We start from the raw sequence: 27,705 nt of genomic DNA, 5'->3' as shown, positions 1-27,705 counted from the left end.
TGTCTCTTCTAATTCAACTTTAATATTGTGTAATTCATATGCTTAAAGTAAATTGAATTCATTTATTTGTTTGATATTGGTGTAATACACTTTTAAATACAATTTTGATTGATTTTATAATTTATTAGTTGATTTTTTTACGTTTAATTACTTGTGAAATCTATTGTTATACAAATTCATTCAGTTATTCAGTTTACAGATCATAGAATATGTTTTTGTTGGCTACATTTTGCATTCATATTAATTCTCATCTAATTCAATTTTAATATGTGAGGAATACATTTTTAATTCAAGTTCAACTCATTTTGCAGTTTATTATGTCTCTTTATTTGTTACGATTATATTACTTGTCTATTTAATTAATTATTGATAAAAAATTATTTAATCTACACATTATTGACTACACTACGAAAGAAAATAGAGAGAGAGAAATAGAAAAAAACAAGAGAAAGAGAGGGAGAAAGTGCAACAAGAAAAAAAAAAGAAAAAACAATAGAAAGAAAGCAAGAGAGGAAAATCATTTGCAAAAAGAAAACAGTAGAAAAATAACAATATAAAGAAAAAAGGGAGAAAGAGAGAAAAATAAAAAAGGCGAGATAGAAGAGGAGAAAGAGGCAAAAGAGAGACAAATTTGATAAAATATATCTTATTGTTATATATTGCTATAAATGATAATATTTAAAGAGTACATATAAAATCAGTAATTATTTTGTAAAAAGGATCCACTCAAGTAATTTTTTCTTATCAATTGGTGAATTTTATAAATTATTTTCGGCCAAAATAAAATACTATATATGGCCAGGAAAGAACATAAAAAAATTCATAACTAATGATAAAGAATGGATCAATCAAATAGTTAAGCATAAATAATGATAATGCTAAAAATATTTGATAAAGTATCAAGAGAATTTTAGAAAATAAAATTTGTAATAATCTTGAATTGTTATAAAGAGAATAATATATTTTTCTTCGAGAATTAAAAAAAGGGAAAAGGATCAAATATGCCCCTAAGCTATTCGAAAAGGTTTAGATATACCCTCCGTTTAAAGTTTGGTTCACTCATGTCCTTGCTATAAAACTTTCGGTCCAAATATGCCCTTATGGGCGTTAGTTGTCATGTTGGACAAATCCAACTCATTTTTCATTTCTTTAAATGCCACATGGAATTGTCATGTCATTTTGACCTTTTGACATAATATTTATATGAAAATGGGAAGATATTCGGACTCATAAACATCTAATCCGACCCATAAATCAGCTCCTTTTAAATTCACTATCCAACCCATTTTTAACAATTTTGTTTAATTTTTATTATTGCGGTAAATCCCGAAAATGAGTAATTGATTAATAAAAATAGGAAAAATATGAAACAAATATAAATTTACGCCAAATATTCACAAATAAATATAGTAACCTTAAATCTAACATTTCAATTTTTTTAATTTTTTTTATTTGTGATAAATCTCGAAAGGAGTAATTGATTAATAAAAAATATGAAAAAAATATAAATTAATACCAAAAGTTCACAAATAAATATAGTATTATTTCAATCAACAATTTTTTTAAATTGTTTATATTTTCAGCAAATCCCGAAAATGAGTAATTTTTTAATAAAAAGGAAAAAATATGAAAACAAAATAAAAAATATACGTCAAAATTCACGAATTAATATAGTAAACTTAAATTCAATAATTTGAATAATTTTTTTATTTTTTCATATTTTCCTATTTTTATTTGTTATTTTTTTTGCGTAATTTTTATATTTTTTCATATATTTTTTTGTTAATAAACTCATTTTTGAGATTTGTTGAAAAAATTTAAAATTAAAATGTTGAAATTGTTGAATTTAAGGATACTGTTTTTATTTTTTAATTTTTGCCGTTAATTTTATATTTTTTTCATAGTTTTTATTAATTAATTACTCATTTCAGGATTTATCATAATTTTTTTTAAAAAAAAATGTTTAAATTGAATTTAAGGTTACTATAATTATTTATGAATTTTTGGTGTTAATTTTATACTTATTTCATATTTTCCTATTTTTTTAATTAATCAATTACTCATTTTCGAAATTTATCAAAAAAAATTAAATTAAACAATATTATTGAAAATTGGTTGGATAATTTATTTAGAAGGGGATTAATTTATGGGTCGGATTAGGTGTTTATGAGTCCGAACATCTTTCCATTTTCATATAAATGTCATGTGGTAAGGTCAAAATGACATGTCAATTCCATGTGACATTTAAAGAAATGAAAAATGAGTTTGATATGTCCAACATGACAACTAACGCCCATAAGGGCATATTTGGACCAAAAGTTGGATGGCGAGGGGTGAACCAAACTTTAAACGGAAGGTATATCTAGACCTTTTCTAATAGTCTAGGGGCATATTTGACCCTTTTCCCTTAAAAAAATATGACATAAAAGGTATGCAGAAATGTGTGTGAACACAGTAAATTTTTCTTTTGAAATTGAGGAGAATGAAACAAAGGGAGATAGAAAAAGAAAAACATATCTGAACGAACATATAAAACGTTGAAAAATTTAACCCATAAATAAAGTTCAAAATATAAAAACGTTACAATTTGAATTCATCTCCATCTGTTATGTAGAACTTCATTTCAAAATTGTTTCTCAAATATCTACAAAACTCTATTTTAAAACATAGCAAATTGAAATAAATTGCAAATCATTAATCTGTGTGAACACACAAATGATTTTCTACATATGTGAACGAACACATAAAACGTTAAAAATTTAACCCATAAATAAAGTCCAAAATCTAAAAAACGTTACAAATAAAATTCATCTCCATCTGTCATGTAGAACTCCATTTCAAAACCGTTTCTCAATTATCTATAAAACTCTATTTTAAAACATAGCAAATTGAAATAAATTACAAATCATTAATGTGTGTGAACACACAAATGATTTTTTCTTTTATAACGATAAAAATACAGAAGATAAAGGTGAAAATAAATAAATATGAACACGCAATATCAAAATATTCAAGCACATATATAAAAAAGTCTAAAATCTTAAAAAAGTTAGAGATAAGTGTTAAAAACACACCTAAAATATTCACTTTTTTAGATTTTCATAACTAAACTATTGAAAGTGTGAATTTCATAATTATACCTAAACTATCAATTTTTTGTTTGAGAAACACACATCAGTGGTGTGTATAGTGCACTCTCTCTTTTATATGAAAAAACTTAGATACATGACATTCCACATAGATAAAATATTTTATCTAGATAAAAATTAAATAATAAAAAATTACTATTAATTAAAATTAAAAATTGTTATCCATATAAAAAATTAAATTATTTTTCTTATCTCACTCCACCACCTCCTCCATGTAATCCCTCCCCCACGACAACGCCATCTTTTTTAAAAAAAAATTATTTATGAAATATTTGTAGAAAATCCATATTTCATCCTCCCCCTCCCCCTGCCCCCTCCCCCGATAGAAATTGATATTATTTTATTTAAAAAAATCTACCCCATCCTATTTAATTTTTCGCTCCTAATTTTATTTTTTTACGTTTTTTTATAACATACAAATATTTTAAAAAAAAATTCTACTAGTGTACTGAATATAACATAAACAACTAAAAAAATATAAAAAGTTTTGTGACGACAAGTAAATAATATTTTCGATATGTATATTTAAACACTGGAAAAAAATTAAAAGCAGAGGGTTAAGTGGGATGGGCAGAATTATATTTTTTAAAAATTAAAATAATATCTAAATTAATATTTGATGAGGGGGAGGAGATCAAGTAAAAAATGAAATACTTTTATAAAAGAAATTTAAGCAAAATAAAAAACTTTAAAAAATGGTGTGGTAAGAAAAATATTTTACATTTTATTTTGTAGAGAAAATATTATTTTTTTACAATAGTTTTTGAATTTTTAATTTTAGCTAATACTAATAATTTATTTATTTTTTGTCAAGGTTAAATATTTTGTTAATGTGGAGTGTGATGTGGAAATTCTTTAAAATAAAAGAGAGAAATTGTACTAAACATAACATGATGAGAGTGGTATAAAAGAGAGATGTGTGTTTCTCAAACTAAAAAACGATACTTTAGATATGAAACTCAGAAAATAAAAATAAAAATTTAGGTGTTGTTTTTAACACTTAGCTCAAAAAGTTATAATCCAAATTTAATTCTATTCTCTATGTTTTTATAAATAATGTAAGACTATACTACAATGTTGTGACATGTAATACCCAATTTGCCCTTCGTAGGATTAAAATGTCCGTTACTGTTTGGACTTTAGTGATTGGATCAAAATTACTCATTTTAGTTAATTAAAGGTTAAATATGTTTAGCCGCTTATTACAGGGACCAAATATGCAATAAATTTATAACTTAGGGACTAAAATAGTCATTTTTTCTTAGTTATTTTCCTCTTTTGTGTATATATAAGAGAGCTACACAACTGTATCCAGTCATCTTCTATTCCTCTTAGTCTGAGAGCATTGAAATTATCGCTCAGAAAAACAACAACAATGGCAAGTCACTCTGACCCGATGGCAGCGAATGCAGAGGTGGCGACGTCGGTGAATGCAGAGGCTGCTGCTGCGGCGGTGAATGTAGAGGCGGTGGCGGTGGCGGAGGCGACTGCTCAGCCGATTGTGAACGCGAACGATTATCTCCTCCAGCAGCAGTTGCAGTTGTTTTGGGCAGCTCAGCTTCAAGAGATCATGCAGATAGGAGATTTCAAGGGTCACAGTCTTCCCATTTTCCGAATCAAGAAGATCATGAAATCGGACAAGGAAGTCCGTATGATTTCTGCTGAATCACCTATTCTACTTGATAAGGCATTGAGCTCTTTATTCAGGAGCTCACCCATCGTTCCTGGCTTAAGGCCCAGGAATGCCAGCTCCTGACTCTGAAAAAGATCAACTTCTTTACGGTGCTTAAGAAGACTAAACTCTTTATTTCCTTGTGGACATCATTTCTATGGATGAGACAGAGGAAGAAGCTCCTACTTACGTGTCTAGCATGCTGGGTAACATACCAAATCGTATCCCGTACTGTTACTCACCAATGGGACCTCCTGCTCCACCAATGACACCTCTTGCTTCATCAACGGGACCTCCTGCTCCATCAATGGAGCCACCTGCTCCATCAATGCCTGCTCCACCCAGGGGGATCATGGGAAGGCGTGCTATGCCTTGGGTTGCACCCTCAATGTTTGTAGCTACTATCTGATAGAGTGAAAGTAAAGCAAAGACCAAAAAGATTGCAGTTACAGACCCCATGGGTGGAAGCTTTTTTCCATGGAGACAAACCACTCATGGGGAAACGTTTCCTTTGTCTCTTCTGAGAAAGAATTTTTTTTTTTTTGACAAAAAAAAAAGAAGTTACCACCTTCAACAAAAATGGAAAAAATCAATTCCACTTGAAAAATTGATTCATTTTCTTCTAATCCTCGTAGTAAATTAAGGAAATGAAAAAGTTACCTTTGAGGATCACCGCTACCCTGCCCACTGCTCCCTCTAGTAGCATATGGATTATCGCCAGCAGCATACCAACCGAACTGCCGCGGGTACAATGGAGGCGGGACATGCATTGAGGGTGCAACCCAAGGCATAGCACGCCTTCCCATGATCCCCCTGGGTGGAGTAGGCATTGATGGAGCAGGTGGCCCCATTGATGGAGCAGGAGGTCTCATTGATGAAGCAAGAGGTGTCATTGGTGGAGCAGGAGGTCCCATTGGTGAGTAACAGTACGGGATACGATTTGGTATGTTACCCAGCATGCCAGGCACGTAAGTAGGAGCTTCTTCCTCTGTCTCATCCATAGAAATGATGTCCACAAGGAAATAAAGAGTTTAGTCTTCTTAAGCACCGTAAAGAAGTTGATCTTTTTCAGAGTCCGGCGCTGGCATTCCTGGGCCTTAAGCCAGGAACGATGGGTGAGCTCTTGAATAAAGAGCTCACATGCCTTATCAAGTAGAATAGGTGATTCAGCAGAAATCATACGGACTTCCTTGTCCGATTTCATGATCTTCTTGATTCGGAAAATGGGAAGACTGTGACCCTTGAAATCTCCTATCTGCATGATCTCTTGAAGCTGAGCTGCCCAAAACAACTGCAACTGCTGCTGGAGGAGATAATCGTTCACGTTCACAATCGGCTGAGCAGTCGCCTCCGCCACCGCCACCGCCTCTACATTCACCGCCGCAGCAGCAGCCTCTGCATTCACCGACGTCGCCACCTTTTGCATTCGCTGCCATCGGGTCAGAGTGACTTGCCATTGTTGTTGTTTTTCTGAGCGATAATTTCAATGCTCTCAGACTGAGAGGAATAGAAGATGACTGGATACAGTTGTGTAGCTCTCTTATATATACACAAAAGAGGAAAGTAACTAAGAAAAAATGACGGTTTTAGTCCCTAAGTTATAAATTTATTGCAAATTTGGTCCCTGTAATAACCGGCTAAACATATTTAACCTTTAATTAACTAAAATGAGTAATTTTGATCCAATCACTAAAGTCCAAACAGTAACGGACATTTTAATCCTACAAAGGGCAAATCAGGTATTACATGTCACAACATTGTAGTATAGTCTTACATTATTTATAAAAAAACATAGAGAATAGAATAAAATTTGGATTATAACTTTTTGAGCTAAGTGTAAATAAAAACATACCTAAATTATATATTTTTTTTGAGTTTCATATCTAAACTATTGAAAGTTTGAGTTTCATACCTAAACTATTGCTTTTTAGTTTGAGAAACACACATCGCTCTTTTATACCACTCTAATCATGGTATGTGTACTACAATTTCTCTCGTTTATTTTAAAGAATTTTCACATCACATTCCACATGGACAAAATATTTAACCTTGACAAAAAATAAATAAATTATTAGTATTAGCTTAAATTAAAAATTTAAAAATTATTATAAAAAATAATATTTTCTCTATAAAATAAAATGTAAAATATTTTTCTTACTCCACACCATTTTTTAAAGTTTTTTATTTTGCTTAAAAATATATGACCTAGCCAGGCAACAACGTGATTATCATTTCCATCGACACCTTTTGAAGGACTACTAGTTCTTTCTGTTATAGGTTTGCTCGCTGCCATATTTAAACACGCAATATCAAAATATTCAAGCACATATATAAAAAAGTCTAACATCTTAAAAAAGTTAGAGATAAGTGTTAAAAACACACCTAAAGTATTCACTTTTTTCGAGTTTCATAACTAAACTATTGAAAGTGTGAATTTGATACCTAAAAAAAGAGATAATTTAGGTATAAAACTCAAACTTTCAATAGTTTAGACATGAAACTCAAAAAAAATATAATTTAGGTGTGTTTTTATTTACACTTAGATCAAAAAGTTATAATCCAAATTTAATTCTATTCTCTATGTTTTTATAAATAATGTAAGACTATACTACAATGTTGTGACATGTAATACCTAATTTTCCCTTCGTAGGATTAAAATGTCCGTTACTTTTTGGACTTTAGTGATTGGATCAAAATTACTCATTTTATAATTAAAGGTTAAATATGTTTAGCCGCTTATTAGAGGGACCAAATTTGCAATAAACTTATAACTTGAGGATTAAAACCGTCATTTTTTCTTAGTTATTTTTCTCTTTTGGGTATAAATAAGAGAGCTACACAACTGTATTCACTCATCTTCTATTCCTCTCAGTCTAAGAGCATTGAAATTATCGTTCAGAAAAACAACAACAATGGCAAGTCACTCTGACCCGGTGGCAGCGAATGCAGAGGTGGCGGCGGTGGTGAATGCAGAGGAGGAGGTGGCGGCGGTGAATGCAGAGGCGGAGGCGACTGCTCAGCCGATTGTGAACGCGAACGATTATCTCCTCTAGCAGCAGTTGCGGTTGTTTTGGGCAGCTCAGCTTCAAGAGATCATACAGATAAGAGATTTCAGGGGCCACAGTCTTCCCAATTCTCGAATCAAGAAGATCATAAAATAGGACAAGGAAGTCCGTATGATTTCTGCTGAATCGCCTATTCTGCTTGCTTAGGCATGTGAGCTGTTTATTCAGGAGCTCACCCATCGTTCCTGGCTTAAGGCCCAAGAATGCTAGCGTCGGACTCACAAAAAGATCGACTTCTTTACGGTGCTTAAGGAGACTGAACTCTTTGATTTCCTTGTGGACGCCATTTCTATGGATGAGCCAGAGGAAGAAGCTCCTACTTACGTGCCTGGCATGCTGGGTAACATACCAAATCGTATCCCGTACTGTTACTCACCAATGGGACCTCCTGCTCCACCAATGGCACCTCTTGCTCCATCAGTGAGACCTCCTGCTCCATCAATGGGGCCTCCATCAATGCCTACTCCATCCAGGGGGATCATTGGAAGGCGTGCTATTCCTTGGGTTGCACCCTCAATGCACGTCCCGCCTCCGTTGTACCCGCGGCAGCTCGGTTTGTATGCTGCTGGCGGTAATCCATATGCTACTACAGGGAGCAGTGGATAGGGTAGCGGTGATCCTCAAAGGTAACTTTGTCATTTCCTTAATTCACTAAGAGGGTTAGAAGAAAATGAATCAATTTGTCAAGTAAAAATTTATTTTTTCCATTTTTGTTTAAGGTGGTAACTTCTTTTTTTTTTTTCAAAAAAAATAAAATTTCTTTCTCAAAAGAGACAAAGGGAACGTTTCCCCATGAATAGTTTGTCTCCATGAAAAAGTCTTTCACACATGGGGTCTGTAACTGCAATCTTTTTGGTCTTTGCTTTACTTTCACTCTATCAGATAGTAGCTACAAACATTTTTGCATTGTATATGTTTGCCTTCTTGCGTTTAGGGAAATCATAACTAAATTTAAGTAAAGTACTTAAAATTTTTTGTGCTTTCTCTCTTTACTTGTAAAAATATTTTTTTTCTGCACTCTCTCATTGATGGTGCAACATGGAGATAGGAGTTACAGGTACAATCTAAACTTTCATCAATCACCTCTTCTATATATTGCATCAGTTGAGAAAATAATTTGACATATCTTTTTTTTGTGGTATCTGAATTTAGAGCAATAGATTGATTTGCTTTCCACATGATTGTTAGTTTAGAATTGATTTCAACCGAACTATATCGCGTTTGTATTAAAGTTGTATAAGATATATTTCACAATTATATTAAAATCATGAATAATACATTCTATATTGATAATGCATATTGCAAACTTCACTCTCTTTTTAATGATATGAACTAAAGTAATTTAGGAAACATACTTATAATAAATGTACAATACATTTTTAATACATATTGCAAACAACACTCATGTTCTTAGTGATACAAACCAAAAATAATTTATAAGACACATGTTTTATTCATGAATAATATAAGTTTAATTCAGTATATATATCGTTGTCTTGTTTTTCATAAGTTACGTTTTTCATTCATTCTTAATTCTCTCTTCTAATTCAACTTTAATATTCTGTAATTCATATGCTTAAAGTAAATTGAATTCATTTATTTGTTTAATATTGGTGTAATGCACTTTTAAATACAATTTTGATTGATTTAATTATTTATTAGTTGATTTTATTATGTTTAATTACTTGTGAAATCTATTGTTATACAAATTGATTCAGTTATTCAGTTTACAGATCATAGAATATTTTTTTGTTTGCTACATTTTGCATTCATATTAATTCTCATCTAATTCAATTTTAATATGTGAGGAATACATTTTTAATTCAAGTTCAGCTTATTTTGCAATTTATTATGTCTCTTTATTTGTTACGATTATATTATTTGTCTATTTAATTAATTATTGATAAAAATTTATTTAATCTACGAATTATTGACTACACTACGAAAGAAAATAGAGAGAGAGAAGTAGAAAATAACAAGAGAAAGAGAGGAAGAAAATGCAACAAGACACAAAAAAAAGAGAAGAAAAAAACAATAGAAAGAAAGCAAGAGAGGAAAATCATTTGCAAAAAGAAAACAGGAGAAAAATAACAATATAAAGAAAAAAGGGAGAAAGAGAGAAAATAAAAAAGGCGATATAGAAGAGGAGAAAGAGGCAAAAGTGAGACAAATTTAATAAAATATATCTTATTGTTATATATTGCTATAAATGATAATATTTAAAGATTATATTTAAAATCAGTAATTATTTTTTAAAAACGGATCCACTCAAGTAATTTTTCCTTATCAATTGGTGAATTTTATATATTATTTTCGGCCAAAAGAATATACTATATATGGCCAGGAAAGAACATAAAAAAATTCATAACTAATGATAAAGAATGGATCAATCAAATAGTTAAGCATAAATAATGATAATGCTAAAAATATTTGATAAAGTGTCAAGACAATTTTAGAAATTTTAGAACTTTGCATGAGTAGGTAGGTCTAAGATCTTTTTAAATTTATGTACGATGATAAATAAAATAGGTGTACTTTGAATACACAAACTATTGATAACATTTAATGTTCATTATTAGAAGTCCAATGAAAGTTTACCTATATCTCTTCATATGAATCTTTTCAAGTTTGGAGAATTGTGTATACCAACAAGATATCACTCGTTAGAATATGAACCGACAAAAAATATTGCAGTAGGTATTAACATATTCTGAAGGGGACATTATCAAATGGGTAAATCACATAAATAAGTTATATTGAAAAAATATTTATCATTTACGACAATATAATTTTTCTTACTAAATATAACAGTTTTTTAAATTAAGGTATTGTCGCTTGCATCTTTCTCTTCCATTATTTCTCTTCCTTTTTTTTTAATTCTTCTTCTTCATCTTTATTTCTCTGTCATTATTATCTTCCTACTTTTCTTTTCTTTTCTATTATTTTTTTTTAAAAAATAATTCTTCTTTCAAAATTTTCATTTAAACAACAAATTAATTTTTCAAATTTTATTATTTTTACCTAAAAAATACGACAAAAAAAATGGAAAGAAGAAAATTTGTAAAAATCATGTTTAAAGCATAAATTTGAAATCTCTAAATGACAACAAGAAGAGTTTACCGTTGATGGTCATTATAAAACATCAAATTTTAAATTCATTATTTGAATTTTACGAATTTGTGATTAGTTTGGATAGGTTTTTCCTACAAATCACTCAAAATGTTGTTTGAAATTTATATCTTTATTTCAAGAGGTTTTGGTTAAGTTTATAATTGATTTTAGGAGAAATATTAGATTGAACTCGAAAAAGTGAAGTTTATGAAACTACATCGCAATTGTATTAAAATTGTATTTGATATGTTTCATAATAGCATTAAAATTGTATTAAAATCATGAACAATACATTTATATTACATATTACAAAATTCACTCTTTTTAATGATATCAACCAAAAGAATTTAAGCAACAGACTCTTAATACATTAATAATATAGGAACAATACATTTGTAATACAAATGTCGCTCTTTTTCTTAGTGATACAAATCAAAATAATATATAAGATATATATAATACATGTTTTGTTTATGAATAGTACATTTGTAGTATATATTGCACGCTAGCTTCACTCTTTTCTTAGTGATACCAACAAGAATAAATTAGGTAACACACTAATATAATAATACATGTATAAGACATCCATATTCCATTTTAATACATATCGCAACCGTCACTAATTTTCTTAGTGATAAATTAAAATATTTTATAAGACACATATAATATAAGTTTTATTCACGAGCAATCAATTTATAATACATATTGCAACCATCACTCATTTTCCTAGTGATATGAATCAAATAATTTACAAGATACATATAATATAATGTTTATTCATGAAAATACATTTCTAATACATATTGCAAACTCTACTCTCTTCTTAGTGATACTAACCAAATGATGATGCAAACCAAAATAATTTATCAGATACATGCGTTATTTATGAATAATACAAATTTAATTCAGTCTATAACTTATTGTCTTGTCTTTAATTAGTGACGCTTTTTTTTAATATAATTTTCTCTTTTAATTCAACTTTAATATTGTGTAATACACTTTAATGCAAATTGAATTTATTTGTAGTTTATTATGTGTTGCTATTAGATTACTTGTGTAATTCATTGTTGATATGAATTTAATTTTCTATATAGGTCATTGCCTGGTGTTTCCTTAGTTACATTTTTTAGCCATATTTAATTTTCTATGCTAATTCAACTTTAATATTTGTATAATATATTTTTAATATAAGTTAATTCATTTAAAGTTTATTAGTTGATTTTTTATGATTAAATTATTTGTTTAATTCATTATTGATACAAGTTTTATTCATGCTCTTTCGTTTGCTGCATTTTGCATACGTGTTTAATTCACTTTTAGTTCAACTTTAATATGTGTGTAATGCATTTCTAATCCAAATTTAATTCATTTGACAGTTTCTTATGTTTCTTCATTTGTTACGATTAGATTACTTGTCTGCTCTTTAATTTGGATAGGCTGTTCCTACAAATAATTGAAAATATCTTTTGGGGTTTATATCTCAATTTTAAGAGAGTTTTGTTTAGTTTAGAATTGATTTCAACCGAACTATATCGCGTTTGTATTAAAGTTGTATAAGATATATTTCACAATTATATTAAAATCATGAATAACACATTCTATATTGATAATGCATATTGCAAACTTCACTCCCTTTTTAATGATATGAACTAAAGTAATTTAGGAAACATACTTATAATACATGTACAATACATTTTTAATACATATTGCAAACAACACTCATGTTCTTAGTGATACAAACCAAAAATAATTTATAAGACACATATGATACATGTTTTATTCATGAATAATATAAGTTTAATTTAGTATATATATCGTTGTCTTGTTTTTCATAAGTTACGTTTTTCATTCATTCTTAATTCTCTCTTCTAATTCAACTTTAATATTCTGTAATTCATATGCTTAAAGTAAATTGAATTCATTTATTTGTTTAATATTGGTGTAATTCACTTTTAAATACAATTTTGATTGATTTAATTATTTATTTGTTGATTTTATTATGTTTAATTACTTGTGAAATCTATTGTTATACAAATTGATTCAGTTATTCAGTTTACAGATCATAGAATATTTTTTTGTTTGCTACATTTTGCATTCATATTAATTCTCATCTAATTCAATTTTAATATGTGAGGAATACATTTTTAATTCAAGTTCAGCTTATTTTGCAATTTATTATGTCTCTTTATTTGTTACGATTATATTATTTGTCTATTTAATTAATTATTGATAAAAATTTATTTAATCTACGAATTATTGACTACACTACGAAAGAAAATAGAGAGAGAGAAGTAGAAAATAACAAGAGAAAGAGAGGAAGAAAATGCAACAAGACACAAAAAAAAGAGAAGAAAAAAACAATAGAAAGAAAGCAAGAGAGGAAAATCATTTGCAAAAAGAAAACAGGAGAAAAATAACAATATAAAGAAAAAAGGGAGAAAGAGAGAAAATAAAAAAGGCGATATAGAAGAGGAGAAAGAGGCAAAAGTGATACAAATTTAATAGAATATATCTTATTGTTATATATTGCTATAAATGATAATATTTAAAGAGTATATTTAAAATCAATAATTATTTTTTAAAAAGGATCCACTCAAGTAATTTTTCCTTATCAATTGGTGAATTTTATATATTATTTTCGGCGAAAAGAATATACTATATATGACCAGGAAAGAACATAAAAAAATTCATAAGTAATGATAAAGAATGGATCAATCAAATAGTTAAGCATAAATAATGATGATGCTAAAAATATTTGATAAAGTATCAAGAGAATTTTAGAAATATTTTTTTTGTAATAATCTTGAATTGTCATAAAGAGAATAATATATTTTTTTCATCGAGAATTAAAAAATATGATATAAAAGGTATGTAGAAATCTGTGTGAACACGGTAAATTTTTCTTTTGAAAATGAGGAGAATGAAACAAAGGAAGATAGAAAAAGAAAAACATATGTGAACGAACACATAAAATATTGAAAAATTTAACCCATAAATAAAGTCCAAAATCTAAAACGCTATAATTCAAATTCATCTCCATCTATCATGTAGAACTCCATTTCAAAACTGTTTCTCAATTATCTACAAAACTCTATTTTAAAACATAGCAAATTGAAATAAATTACAAATCATTAATGTGTGTGAACACATAAATGACTTTTTACATATGTGAACGAACACATAAAACGTTGAAAAATTTAACCCATAAATAAAGTCCAAAATCTAAAAATGTTACAATTCAAATTCATCTCCATCTATCATGTAGAACTCTATTTCAAAATTGTTTCTCAATTATCTAGAAAACTCTATTTTAAAACATAGCAAATTGAAATAAATTACAAATCATTAATGTGTGTGAACACACAAATGATTTTTCTATTAAAACGACAAAAATACAGAAGATAAGGTGAAAATAAATAAATATGAACACACAATATCAAAATATTCAAGCACATATATAAAAAAGTCTAACATCTTAAGAAAGTTAGAGATAAGTGTTAAAAACACACCTAAAATATTCACTTTTTTCGAGTTTCAGAACTAAACTATTGAAAGTGTGAATATCATACCTATATTGTCAATTTTTAGCTTGAGAAACACACATCAGTGCATCAGTGGTGTGTGTAGTGCACTCTCTCTTTTATATAAAAAACTTTGACACATGACATTTTCTACATTAAGAAAATATTTTATCTAGATAAAATTTAAATAATAGAAAATTAATATTAATTAAAATTAAAAATTACTATCCATATAAAAAATTAAATTATTTTTCTTATCTCACTCCACCACCTCCTCCATATACCTCCTCCCCCGCGTCAATGCCATCATTTTTTTAAAAAAAAAAAAATCATTTATAGAATATTTATAAAAAATTCATATTTCATCCTCCCCCTTCCCCCTCCCCCAATAGAAATTGATATTATCTTATTTAAAAAAATCTACCCCATCGTATTTAATTTTCCGCTCCTAATTTTATTATTTTATATTTTTTTAATTTTGTTTAGATATGCATGTACATATATTTTTAGAAAAAAAATTCTACTAGTGTACTAAATATAACATAAACAACTAAAAAATATAAAAAGTCTTGTGGCGGCAAGTAAATAATATTTTTGATGTGTATATTTCTACTATTATCTATGTTTTTATAAATAATGTAAGACTATACTACAATGCTGTGACATGTAATACCTAATTTGCCTTCGTAGGATTAAAATGTCCGTTACTGTTTGGACTTTAGTGATTGGAACAAAATGTCACGACCCAAAATAGGCGTGATGGCACTCGTCTTATCCCACCAAGACAAGTTAGCCTAAAACTCAATCATTACAATAAAGTGCGGAAATAAAAGATAAGTAACTTAATAAAACCCCCAAAACCTGGTAGTCACGTGTACAAGCCTCTAAAGTATTACAATTGATTCAAAAGAAAAACTCAAGTCTCAAATGAACTTGTTTCTAGAATAGAACAAGATCATAATTAAGTAGAAGAAAGTCTGCTGCGATGGAAACAGCTACCTGACAAATCTCCAAGAAGCCTTGGAAAAGAAGAGAATGACAAGTACAACAAAAATCCAGACTCATAACCTACAAAAATTTGTAGAAGCAAGGGGTGAGTACCAAACCACACGGTACTCAGCAAGTAAACCTCTAAACACAAGCTAAGGGGATGAAATACGGGTACTCCTACCACCCCCAACCGAACCTCCACAACTACAACCTGCATAAACATCAGCCCAACCTAACAGCTCACAGTTTACATAGAACGTAACTCAACAAAAACATTTAGAAAAATTACATATCCTCCACAATAACACTTTAACAAATTACATATCCTCCACAACAACACTTTAACAAATTATATATCTTCAACATCAACACTTACACAAATTAGATATCCTCAATAGCAACACTTCCAAAAATTTACATATCCTCAATAACACACTTCAACAAATTACATATCCTCAACAACAACACTTCAACAAATTATATATCCTCAATAACAAGCTCAGTATTCAACAATCACAAGTTCCGCAAAAAAGGCAATCACTAGATCAGCAAAACACAATATCAAGTTCACTAATGATAAGTATGTGCAATGTAATGGAATGCAATGTCAAGTATAATGATGCATGTCTGACCTAGTGATACACACCCGCTGTCTCTCAGTCCGGGACCCATGGGGGACATATCTGTCCATGCATCTGTCGCGGCGCACGACGCGACCCTCGATAATAGTAACCATCGCGGCGCGCGATACGTCCCTCGAAATATAGTATCCATCGCGGCGCGCGATACGTCCCTCGAAATGGTACATCCTCTTTAAGTTATCATTCTTTCTCAATGCACATAACACTTTCACAACCATGTCTCAGAATAATGCAAATGACATGTTCACACAAATAATGAGGAGATGACCATTTTCATAACATTGCACAGTTCACAACCACACAAACATGAAATCACATCAACAATTATTCAACAAGCCATCAAACCTTTCTCAACACATCACACATAAACAATTAATCACATTGCCTTTTATTATCCTTTTTTTTCTTCATCATTAGAATTAATCAATGTGGACAAGTCAACCCATCACCAATCCCATCACTTCCAAACATATACCACAAGGAAATACACGCATTCCATACACTTAACAAGAGTTTAGAAATGCACTTGCCTGAAATTAACTATATGCTAAATTCATCCTTTATCGTATCCTTTTCCTAATGATTTGTTAATAATTTGGCCATCATTCTCGTTAACTTTATGCTCCCCTAAACCAACAGATCACAAACATAACCTATAAATTATTGTACCCTTTATAGATTCAAATTCCAAATTTATTAGTGAATGTCACTTTTATTGTCATTATTGGTATATATATATTCCAAACCCTCAATTTCTTAAGCATGTTACTAACATAAACAATTGAAAAGGAAAACAAATGAAAAGGGTTAGTTCATACCTGTGTTTGTCGTCTTTGACCTACGACATCTCATGCTCCCTTTTTTTTTTTCTTTAAAGTTATAATAATATAATTGTTGAAATCAACTAACTTATTTTAATATATATGGGTCAAGTAGCCCATGGTTTTAAATAAATTATCACTTTAGCCCTTTAACTATCGATTAATTAACTCAAGTTACACTAATATTAAAAATATTCTAAAATGACCTTCCGGGTCATTACACAAAATTACTCATTTTAGTTAATTAAAGGTTAAATATGTTTAGCTGGTTATTACAGGGACCAAATTTGCAATAAACTTATAACTTAGGGATTAAAATTGTCATTGTTTCTTAGTTATTTTCCTCTCCCGGGTATATATAAGAGAGCTACACAACTGTATTCAGTCATCTTCTATTCCTCTCAGTCTGAGAGAAATGAAATTATCGCTCTATAAAACAACAACCATGGCAAGTCACTCTGACCCGGTGGCAGCGAATGCAAAGGTGGCGGCGGCGGTGAATGCAGAGGCTGCGGCGGCGGCGGTGAATGCAGAGGCTGCAGCGACGGCGGTGAATGCAGAGGCGGTGGCGGTGGCGGAGGCGACTGCTCAGCCGATTGTGAACGCGAACGATTATCTCCTCCAGCAGCAGTTGCGGTTGTTTTGGGCAGCTCAGCTTCAAGAGATCATAAAGATAAGAGATTTCAGGGAACACAGTCTTCCCATTTCCCGAATCAAGAAGATAGTGAAATCGGACAAGGAAGTCCATATGATTTCTGCTGAATCGACTATTCTGCTTGCTAAGGCATGTGAGCTCTTTATTCAGGAGCTCACCCATCGTTCTTGGCTTAAGGCCCAGGAATGCCAGCGCCGGACTCTGAAAAAGATTGACTTCTTTACGGTGCTTAAGGAGACTGAACTCTTTGATTTCCCTGTGGACGCCATTTCTATGGATGAGACAGAGGAAGAAGTACCTACTTACGTGCCTGGCATGCTGGGTAACATACCAAATCGTATCCCGTACTGTTACTCACCAATGGGACCTCCTGCTCCACCAATGGCACCTCTTGCTCCATCAATAGGACCTCCTGCTCCATCAATGGGGACACCTACTCCATCAATGGGGCCACCTACTCCATCAATGCCTACTCCACCCAGGGGGATCATGGGAAAGCGTGCTATGCCTTGGGTTGCACCCTCAATGCACGTCCCGCCTCCGTTGTACCCGCGACAGTTCCGTTGGTATGCTGCTGGCGGTAATCCATATGCTACTGGAGGGAGCAGTGGACAGGATAGCGGTGATCCTCAAAGGTAACTTTGTCATTTCCTTAATTCACTAAGAGGGTTAGAAGAAAATGAATCAATTTGTCAAGTGGAATTGATTTTTTCTATTTTTGTTGAAGGTGGTAACTTCTTTTTTTTAAAAAAAAATAAAAATTCGTTCTCATAAGCGACAAAGGGAACGTTTCCCCATGAGTAATTTGTCTCCATTGAAAAAAGATTCCACCCATGGGGTCTGTAACTGCAATCTTTTTGGTCTTTTCTTTACTTTCACTCTATCAAATAGTAGCTACAAACATTTTTGCATTGTATATGTTTGCCTTCTTGCATTTAAGGAAATCTTAACTAAATTTGAGTAAAGTACTTGTAAAATTTTGTGCTTTCTCTCTTTACTTGTAAAAATATTTTTTTTTGCACTCTCTCATTGATGTTGCAGCATGGAGATAGGAGTTACAGGTACAGTCTAAACTTTCATCAATCACCTCTTCTATATATTGCATCAGTGGAGAAAATGATTTGACATATCTTTATTTTGTTGTATCTGAATTTAGAGCAATAAATTGATATGCTTTCCACATGATTGTTTGTGTTGAAGCTGGCACCTTTTAATTTTTTTAAAAAAAATACTTTCTGAGAAGCAACCAAGGGAATGTTTCCCCATGAGTGGTTTGTCTCCATGGAAAAAAGTTTTCACCCATGGGATTTGAAACTACAACTTTTTTGTTCTTTATTTTACTTACACTCTATCAGATAATAGCTACAAACATTTTTGCATTTTTATATGTTATCCTTCTTGCATTTAGGGAAATCTTAAGTAAATTTGACTAAAGTACTTGTATAATTTTGTGCATTCTCTCATTACTTTTAAAAAACAATTTTTTTCTGCACTCTCTCATTGATGTTGCAACATGGAGATTGGAGTTACAGGTATAGTCTAAACTTTCATCAATCACCTCTTCTATATATTGCATCAGTGTAGAAAATGATTTGGAATATCTTGATTTTGTGGTATCTGAATTTGGAGCAAAAGATTGATATGCTTTCCACATGATTGTTTCATTTCTCTATACTATAAAGGGGTTCATGATTGATTCTCTTAATCGAATTTTACAAGTTTTCTCGGAGTGGTAACTGTTAATGCCTTATTGGTGTTGATGCTAAGATGGAGCCAAAGCATATGTTTCAATTTTCTCCTTTTCTGTCGTTTGTGTGAATGACAAGAAAGAGAAACCAGGACGGCGGTACCAGATGTTTGGAACTTTGCATGAGTAGGTAGTGCATCAACGAATTGGCTGGTTGGTGTTCATCTTCTGATATGTGTCATGTGTCATGCTTGTGCTCATTACTCTGAAAATTCATGTACGACATTTTATTATTTGATAAAGAAAATGCATGGGGAAATCTGATGTAGATTGTTTATAGTCTAGCTAGTTTATAGTGACTTTGTCGCCATCCTTGTGCTTTCTTTCTTTGATACTGAACTATCATTGTAAATACCTCTATCCATTGCCCTATATATTCCAGCCCTCTCATAAATCCCTATTCATTAATCCTCTTGTAGTCATGTTATTTCACTCATTTGTTGCATGCCTTGATTTGCTTGATATGATGTTGGCATGTTAGACTTGATAAAAAATTGTTGGCATCTTAGCTCTTAGGTGACATGATTGCTATGGTCAAATGTGTAGTATCTAAAAAAAAGTTCTTACTCCACAGTTATCTATTGATTAGCTATCGTTTCTTGATGTTGTTGTACTTGCGAGATTAAGCAGCTAATTTATCTATTTATTATTTGTTTGCTGTAGTTTCTTAATATGATTCTTTTTGAGGTACAAGTCACTAATTTCTCATACATAAGGTTCGATTTATTATTTGTTTGTACTAATTTTTCTGTTTGATCTTGTTTCAGTTAAAGGTCATGCCTCTGTTGATCCAAATGCTCAGTGGCACTGGCACAACGGAAGCTCTTAGTCACTAATGATGCAGGTCCTCTCAACTATGGATGCTTTTTATTGCTACTGTCTATGGGTACTGGCTCAACAATATGACTTGAATCTTTTAGTCGTTTAGTCGGTATAAAACTGTCAGTTTATTTGAATGTTTATGGAGTTGTGGTGTTTTGTGTAATGAACTTATCTTACTTTCGCATAATAATTGTGGTATGTTACTTTAATCAGTTCTCCGTCGACCCTTTAGTATTTTGACTATTGCTCCTTGCTATAGTGGTATGGTGGAGCCACCAAGGCTTATTGGTTATAGGATGATTAGTAAGCCTAGTGGGGCAATTTGGCGTAGTGATCAATGATGTAGGTGCGGAACTTACTGACTTGGGTGACGACGATTTCGTCATTTATGCTATCTCAACATAACTAAATTAGCATAAATTTTTTTTGCAAAGCTTGGATGGCACAATTAGTCTAATTTGTCAGATTAAAATTTCATTGACATAGATAAATCACTGAACCATAAACATGAAAGAAGTAGCAGTCCTTCAAAAGGTGTCGATGGAAATGATAATCACGTTGAAGCCAGTTTTTTATCTCAAACGGAACCACATTTCTATGTTGAGATCGACTGTTGGTACTAAGGTGGTTTCTAAAAGTTTCACTCCCTCTTGTTATTCTCTTTTGGAGAAGAAGGGGTGTATATTCTGTCGCAGCACCCCTCAACAGAAGTATTTGGTCCTGCTACAGCCATACATGGTATGCTATTGATTTCATTCTTGCACACTGCTCGAGTTGATATATGTCGTGAGTTTACCGCTGAAGATGCATCCTTTTTAAGCTTTTGACATTCTTTTCATCAAACTTTTGCATTTAATAAGATGTTAAGAGGGAATAATGTCTTTCCCAGGACACCTTTAGGCTTAACACTATAAACTGCTTTTTTGAAAATTCTGAACATTGAAGTAAAGTTTTGATTACTTTGTAACTCAGACGTTGAAATAAAAAAATACATGTACACCGGATTTGGTATAACTTTTATCTTTTTTGCTGCTCTAATTATGTTTCAAGTTTAGCGCCTGAGAAGCAGGACACTGTTTCTTTAAATCTAAAGTTGACGAATATGTTTTCTTATTTGGATGTCCTTGAATAATTATGAGGTATGATTTTATCGAAATAGAAGGAATCAATTGGTTAGTAAGACCTCTCTTTGTTAACCATTACATTGCTGTTACTGAATCTAGACCTCCTTTAAATCTCTGCAGGAATTACCAGAGTCCTGGAGAAATTATTTACCGCAAAAAGGCAAAGCTAGGAAGGATGATTATTTATCTCCGAGGACAAGATAAAAGAATCTGGCCTACACTTTATAATAGCAGATCAGGTTTTAATGTTTTGACATGTGGTTGGAAACAGGTTACTGCAACTTATGGCCTGAATCCAGGAGATGAATGCCTGTTTCAACTTGTAAATCAGCGCGGTTGCATATTTGATATACGCAAAATCTGAAAGTGGAAATGAAGGTAAGATGCCAAAGAAGTACTTGGAGCTGTTTACTTTATATGCAGTTACAAGAGGAATGACAAAAGGAGCTATGCCAGTTTCTCATAAATTGTTTTTGAACTACATTTAGTTGTTGCCTGGCTAGGCCACTAACTCATGGATTATTATGTGAATACTTTTCTTAAAAAATCAAGTTCATTTGTATATATGGTACACTGTTTTTTGTAATGGAATATGAAATCTTAGAGCAAATGTTTCATTTTGTTTGGCATATTACTGAGTTTGATTAATGTATAATACTGTTTTTTTCGATATGAAAACTGAAAATTTTATTTAATTACTTTCAAGAATTTAGAAAAAACACATGCTATGAAAAATGAAACTCTTTTTGTCATTAATCAATATTTGTTTTCTATTTCTTTTTTGATGGCTTTATATACTTAATAATAAATCTGTAGATTTTGTTAAACCATGTCTAAGATCTTTTTAAATTTATGTAAGATGATAAATAAAATAGGTGTACGATGAATACACATTAACTATTGATAACATTTAATGTTTATTATTAGAAGTCCAATTAAAGTTTACTTATATCTCTTCATATGAATCTTTTCAGGTTTGGAGAATTGTGTATACCAACAAGATATCACTCGTTAGAATATGAATCGACAAAAAATATTGCAGTAGGTATTAACATATTCTGAAGGGGACATTATCAAATGAGTAAATCACATAAATAAGTTATGAAAAAATATTTATCATTTACGACAATATAATTTTTCTTACTAAATATAAAGGTTTTTAAAATTAAGGTAATGTCGCTTGCATCTTTCTCGGCCATTTTTTCTCTTCCTTTTTTTTTTTTAAATTCTTCTTCTTCAAATTTTATTATTTTTACCTAAAAAATACGACCAAAAAAAAATGGAAAGAAGAAAATTTGTAAAAATCATGTTTAAAGCATAAATTTAAAATCTCTAAAATTACAACAAGAAGAGTTTACCGTTGATGGTCATTATAAAACTTCAAATTTTAAATTCATTATTTGAATTTTACGAATTTGTGATTAATTTGAATAGGTTGTTCCTACAAATCATTCAAAATGTTGTTTGAAATTTATATCTTTATTTCAAGAGGTTTTGGTTAAGTTTATAATTGATTTTAGGAGAAATATTAGATTGAACTCGAAAAAGTGAAGTTTATGAAACTACATCGCAATTGTATTAAAATTTTATTAGATATGTTTCATAATTACATTAAAATTGTGTTAAAATCATGAACAATACATTTATATTATATATTACAAACTTCACTCTTTTTAATGATATCAACCAAAAGAATTTAAGCAACAGACTCTTAATACATTAATAATATAGAAGCAATACATTTGTAATACAAATGTCGCTCTTTTTCTTAGTGATACAATATATAAGATATATATAATACATGTTTTGTTTATGAATAGTACATTTATAGTATATATTGCACGCTAGATTCACTCTTTTCTTAGTGATACCAACAAGAATAAATTAGGTAACACACTAATATAATAATACATTTATAAGACACCCACATTCCATTTTAATACATATCGCAACCGTCACTAATTTTCTTAGTGATAAATTAAAATATTTTATAAGACACATATAATATAAGTTTTATTCATGAACAATCCATTTATAATACATATTGCAACCATCACTCATTTTCCTAGTGATATGAATCAAATAATTTACAAGATACGTATAATATAATGTTTATTCATGAAAATACATTTCTAATACATATTGCAAACTCTACTCTCTTCTTAGTGATACTAACCAAATGATTAATACATGCACACTACATTTTTAATACATATTTCAAACATCACTCATGTTCTTAGTGATGCAAACCAAAATAATTTAAAGGATGCATGCTTTATTTATGAATAATACAAATTTAATTTAATCTATAACTTATTGTCTTGTCTTTAATTAGTGACGCTTTTTTTTAATATAATTTTCTCTTTTCATTCATCTTTAATATTGTGTAATACACTTTAAAGCAAATTTAATTTATTTGTAGTTTATTATGTGTTGCTATTAGATTACTTGTGTAATTCATTGTTGATATGAATTTAATTTTCTATATAGGTCATTACCTGGTGTTTCCTTAGTTACATTTTTTCGCCATATTTAATTTTCTATGCTAATTCAACTTTAATATTTGTATAATATATTTTTAATATAAGTTAATTCATTTACAGTTTATTAGTTGATTTTTTATGATTAAATTGTTTGTTTAATTCATTATTGATACAAGTTTTATTCATGCTCTTTCGTTTGCTACATTTTGCATACGTGTTTAATTCACTTTTAGTTCAACTTTAATATGTGTGTAATGCATTTTTAATCCAAGTTTAATTCATTTGACAGTTTCTTATGTTTCTTGATTTGTTACGATTAGATTACTTGTCTGCTCTTTATTTTGGATAGGTTGTTCCTACAAATAATTGAAAATATCTTTTGGAGTTTATATCTCAATTTTAAGAGAGTTTTGTTTAGTTTAGAATTGATTTTAACCGAACTATATCACGTTCGTATTAAAGTTGTATTAGATATATTTCACAATTATATTAAAACCATGAATAATACATCCTACATTTATTGCAAACTTCACTCCCTTTTTAATGATTTAAACAAAAGTAATTTAGGTAACACACTTATAATACATGCACAATACATTTTTAATACATATTGCAAACAACACTCATGTTCTTAGTGATACAAACCAAAAATAATTTATAAGACACATATGATACATGTTTTATTCATGAATAATATAAGTTTAATTCAGTTTAGATATCATTGTCTTGTTTTTCATTAGTTCCGTTTTTCATTCATTCTTAATTCTCTCTTCTAATTCAACTTTAATATTGTGTAATTCATATGCTTAAAGTAAATTGAATTCATTTATTTGTTTGATATTGGTGTAATACACTTTTAAATACAATTTTGATTGATTTTATAATTTATTAGTTGATTTTTTTATGTTTAATTACTTGTGAAATCTATTGTTATACAAATTCATTCAGTTATTCAGTTTACAGATCATAGAATATTTTTTTGTTTGCTACATTTTACATTCATATTAATTCTCACCTAATTCAATTTTAATATGTGAGGAATACATTTTTAATTCAAGTTCAACTCATTTTGCAATTTATTATGTCTCTTTATTTGTAACGATTATATTACTTGTCTATTTAATTAATTATTGATAAAAATTTAATTAGCCTACGAATTATTGACTACACTACAAAAGAAAATAGAGAGAGAGAAGTAGAAAAAAACAAGAGAAAGAGAGGGAGAAAGTGCAACAAGTCTGAAAAAAAAAAAGAAAAAACAATAGAAAGAAAGCAAGAGAGGAAAATCATTTGCAAAAAGAAAATAGGTGAAAAATAACAATATTAAGAAAAAAGGGAGAAAGAGAGAAAAATAAAAAAGGCGAGATAGAAGAGGAGAAAGAGGCAAAAGAGAGACAAATTTAATAAAATATATCTTATTGTTATATATTGCTGTAAATGATACTATTTAAAGAGTATATTTAAAATCAGTAATTATTTTTTAAAAAGGATCCACTCAAGTAATTTTTCCTTATCAATTGGTGAATTTTATATATTATTTTCGGTCAAAATAAATACTATATATGGGTTGGAAAGAACATAAAAAAATTCATAACTAATGATAAAGAATGGATCAATCAAATAGTTAAGCATAAATAATAATAATGCTAAAAATATTTGATAAAGTATCAAGAGAATTTTAGAAAATAAAATTTGTAATAATCTTGAATTGTCAAAAAGAGAATATTATATTTTTCATCGAGAATTAAAAAAATATGATATAAAAGGTATGCAGAAATGTGTGTGAACACAGTAAATTTTTCTTTTGAAATTGAGGAGAATGAAACAAAGGGAGATAGAAAAAGAAAAACAAATGTGAACGAACACATAAAACGTTGAAAAATTTAACCCATAAATAAAGTCCAAAATCTAAAAACATTACAATTCGAATTCATCTCCATCTGTTATGTAGAACTCCATTTCAAAATTGTTTCTCAAATATCTACAAAACTCTATTTTAAAACATAGCTAATTGAAATAAATTACAAATCATTAATCTGTGTGAACACACAAATGATTTTCTACATATGTGAACGAACACATAGAACGTTAAAAAATTTAACCCATAAATAAAGTCACTAAATCTAAAAACGTTACAATTGAAATTCATCTCCATCTGTCATGTAGAACTCCATTTTAAAACTGTTTCTCAATTATCTATAAAACTCTATTTTAAAACATAGCAAATTGAAATAAATTACAAATCATTAATGTGTGTGAACACACAAATATTTTTTTCTTTTATAACGACAAAAAATACAGGAGATAAAGGTGAATATAAATAAATATAAACACGCAATATCAAAATATGCAAGCACATATATAAAAAAGTTTGGACTCTAGTGATTGGATCAAAATTACTCATTTTAGTTAATTAAAGGTTAAATATGTTTAGCCGGTTATTACAGGGACCAAATTTGCAATAAACTTATAACTTAGGGATTAAAACCATCATTTTTTCTTAGTTATTTTCCTCTTTTGGGTATATATAAGAGAGCTACACAACTGTATTCAGTCATCTTCTATTTCTCTCAATCTAAGAGCATTGAAGTTATCGCTCAGAAAAACAACAACAATGGCAAGTCACTCTGACCCGGTGGCAGCCAATGCAGAGGTGGCGGCGGCGGCGAATGCAGAGGAGGAGGTGGCGGCGTTGAATGCAGAGGTGGGGGCGGTGGCGGAGGCGACTGCTCAGCCGATTGTGAACGCGAAGGATTATCTCCTCCAGCAGCAGTTGCGGTTGTTTTGGGCAGCTCAGCTTCAAGAGATCATACAGATAAGAGATTTCATGGGGCACAGTCTTCCCATTTCTCGAATCAAGAAAATCATGAAATCGGACAAGGAAGTCCGTATGATTTCTGCTGAATCGCCTATTCTGCTTGCTAAGGCATGTGAGCTCTTTATTCAGGATCTCACCCATCGTTCCTGGCTTAAGGCCCAAGAATGCCAGCGTCAGACTCTGAAAAAGATTGACTTCTTTACGGTGCTTAAGGAGACTGAACTCTTTGATTTTCTTGTGGATGCCATTTCTATGGATGAGCCAGAGGAAGAAGCTCCTACTTACGTGCCTGGCATGTTGGGTAACATACCAAATCGTATCCCGTACTATTACTCACCAATGGGACCTCCTGCTCCACCAATGGCACCTCTTGCTCCATCAGTGAGACCTCCTGCTCCATCAATGGGGCCACCTGCTCCATCAATGCCTACTCCACCCAGGGGGATCATGGGAAGGCGTGCTATGCCTTGGGTTGCACCCTCAATGCACGTCCCGCCTCCGTTGTACCCGCGGAAGTTCGGTTGGTATGCTGCTGGCAGTAATCCATATGCTACTGGAGGGAGCAGTGGACAGGGTAGCGGTGATCCTCAAAGGTAACTTTGTCATTTCCTTAATTCACTAAGAGGGTTAGAAGAAAATGAATCAATTTTTCAAGTAAAAATTTATTTTTTCCATTTTTGTTGAAGGTGGTAACTTCTTCTTTTTTTCAAAAAAAAAAATTTCTTTCTCACAAGAGACAAAGGAAACGTTTCCCCATGAATAGTTTGTCTCCATGAAAAAAGCTTCCACACATGGGGTCTGTAACTGCAATCTTTTTGGTCTTTGCTTTACTTTCACTCTATCAGATAGTAGCTACAAACATTTTTGCATTGTATATGTTTGCCTTCTTGCATTTAGGGAAATCTTAACTAAATTTGAGTAAAGTACTTATCTTTATTTTGTGGTATATGAATTTAGTGCAGTAGATTGATATGCTTTCCACATGATTGTTTGTGTTGAAGCTGGTACCTTTTTTTAAAAAAAAAAAATACTTTCTGAGAAGCAACAAAGGAAACGTTTCCCCATGAGTGGTTTGTCTCCATGGAA

At 30.5% G+C, this 27,705-nt stretch overlaps 4 protein-coding genes across 4 annotated transcripts; 3 read left to right on the top strand and 1 right to left on the bottom strand.

Annotated features, from left to right (window-relative positions):
- The first annotated feature begins 4,524 nt into the window (after positions 1 to 4,524).
- Positions 4,525 to 4,905, top strand: LOC101262802 (nuclear transcription factor Y subunit C-2-like). Its single transcript, XM_019212681.3, has one exon. The coding sequence runs from the start codon at positions 4,525 to 4,527 to the stop codon at positions 4,903 to 4,905; it is 381 nt and encodes a 126-aa protein (XP_019068226.2).
- Positions 4,906 to 5,382: 477 nt separating this feature from the next.
- Positions 5,383 to 8,066, bottom strand: LOC112941153 (nuclear transcription factor Y subunit C-1-like). Its single transcript, XM_026030313.2, has 5 exons — positions 8,063 to 8,066; positions 7,752 to 7,904; positions 5,870 to 6,291; positions 5,482 to 5,813; positions 5,383 to 5,389 (listed from the first exon to the last, which is right to left on the bottom strand). The coding sequence occupies exons 1-5, from the start codon at positions 8,064 to 8,066 to the stop codon at positions 5,383 to 5,385; spliced, it is 918 nt and encodes a 305-aa protein (XP_025886098.2).
- Positions 8,067 to 17,415: 9,349 nt separating this feature from the next.
- LOC138347706 (nuclear transcription factor Y subunit C-1-like) lies at positions 17,416 to 20,201 on the top strand. The gene is made up of 3 exons (XM_069296014.1): positions 17,416 to 18,260; positions 18,667 to 18,686; positions 20,140 to 20,201. Exons 1-3 carry the CDS (start codon positions 17,416 to 17,418, stop codon positions 20,199 to 20,201), a joined length of 927 nt encoding a protein of 308 aa, XP_069152115.1.
- Positions 20,202 to 26,394: 6,193 nt separating this feature from the next.
- LOC138347774 (nuclear transcription factor Y subunit C-1-like) lies at positions 26,395 to 27,276 on the top strand. Its single transcript, XM_069296074.1, has one exon. The coding sequence runs from the start codon at positions 26,416 to 26,418 to the stop codon at positions 27,214 to 27,216; it is 801 nt and encodes a 266-aa protein (XP_069152175.1). The 5' UTR covers positions 26,395 to 26,415; the 3' UTR covers positions 27,217 to 27,276.
- Positions 27,277 to 27,705: the final 429 nt, after the last annotated feature.

Source organism: Solanum lycopersicum, chromosome 3 (assembly GCF_036512215.1).
Source record: "Solanum lycopersicum chromosome 3, SLM_r2.1".
Taxonomy (NCBI): Eukaryota; Viridiplantae; Streptophyta; class Magnoliopsida; order Solanales; family Solanaceae; genus Solanum; species Solanum lycopersicum.
The sequence above is the reverse complement of the archived record's forward strand: the minus strand, read 5'-3'. Positions and strand labels throughout refer to the sequence as shown.

Excerpts from the sequence above, each read along its gene's own strand:
- LOC101262802 (XM_019212681.3), top strand. The coding sequence starts at position 4,525 with ATGGCAAGTCACTCTGACCCGATGGCAGCGAATGCAGAGGTGGCGACG.
- LOC112941153 (XM_026030313.2), bottom strand. Across the intron at positions 6,292-7,751 it reads TCTGCATTCGCTGCCACCGG|AAAAACAACAACAATGGCAA; the intron begins GTCAGAGTGACT and ends ATTATCGCTCAG. Across the intron at positions 5,814-5,869 it reads AAAAGATCAACTTCTTTACG|ACAGAGGAAGAAGCTCCTAC; the intron begins GTGCTTAAGAAG and ends TCTATGGATGAG.
- LOC138347706 (XM_069296014.1), top strand. The coding sequence starts at position 17,416 with ATGGCAAGTCACTCTGACCCGGTGGCAGCGAATGCAAAGGTGGCGGCG. Across the intron at positions 18,261-18,666 it reads GATAGCGGTGATCCTCAAAG|CATGGAGATAGGAGTTACAG; the intron begins GTAACTTTGTCA and ends TTGATGTTGCAG. Across the intron at positions 18,687-20,139 it reads CATGGAGATAGGAGTTACAG|TTAAAGGTCATGCCTCTGTT; the intron begins GTACAGTCTAAA and ends ATCTTGTTTCAG.
- LOC138347774 (XM_069296074.1), top strand. The coding sequence starts at position 26,416 with ATGGCAAGTCACTCTGACCCGGTGGCAGCCAATGCAGAGGTGGCGGCG.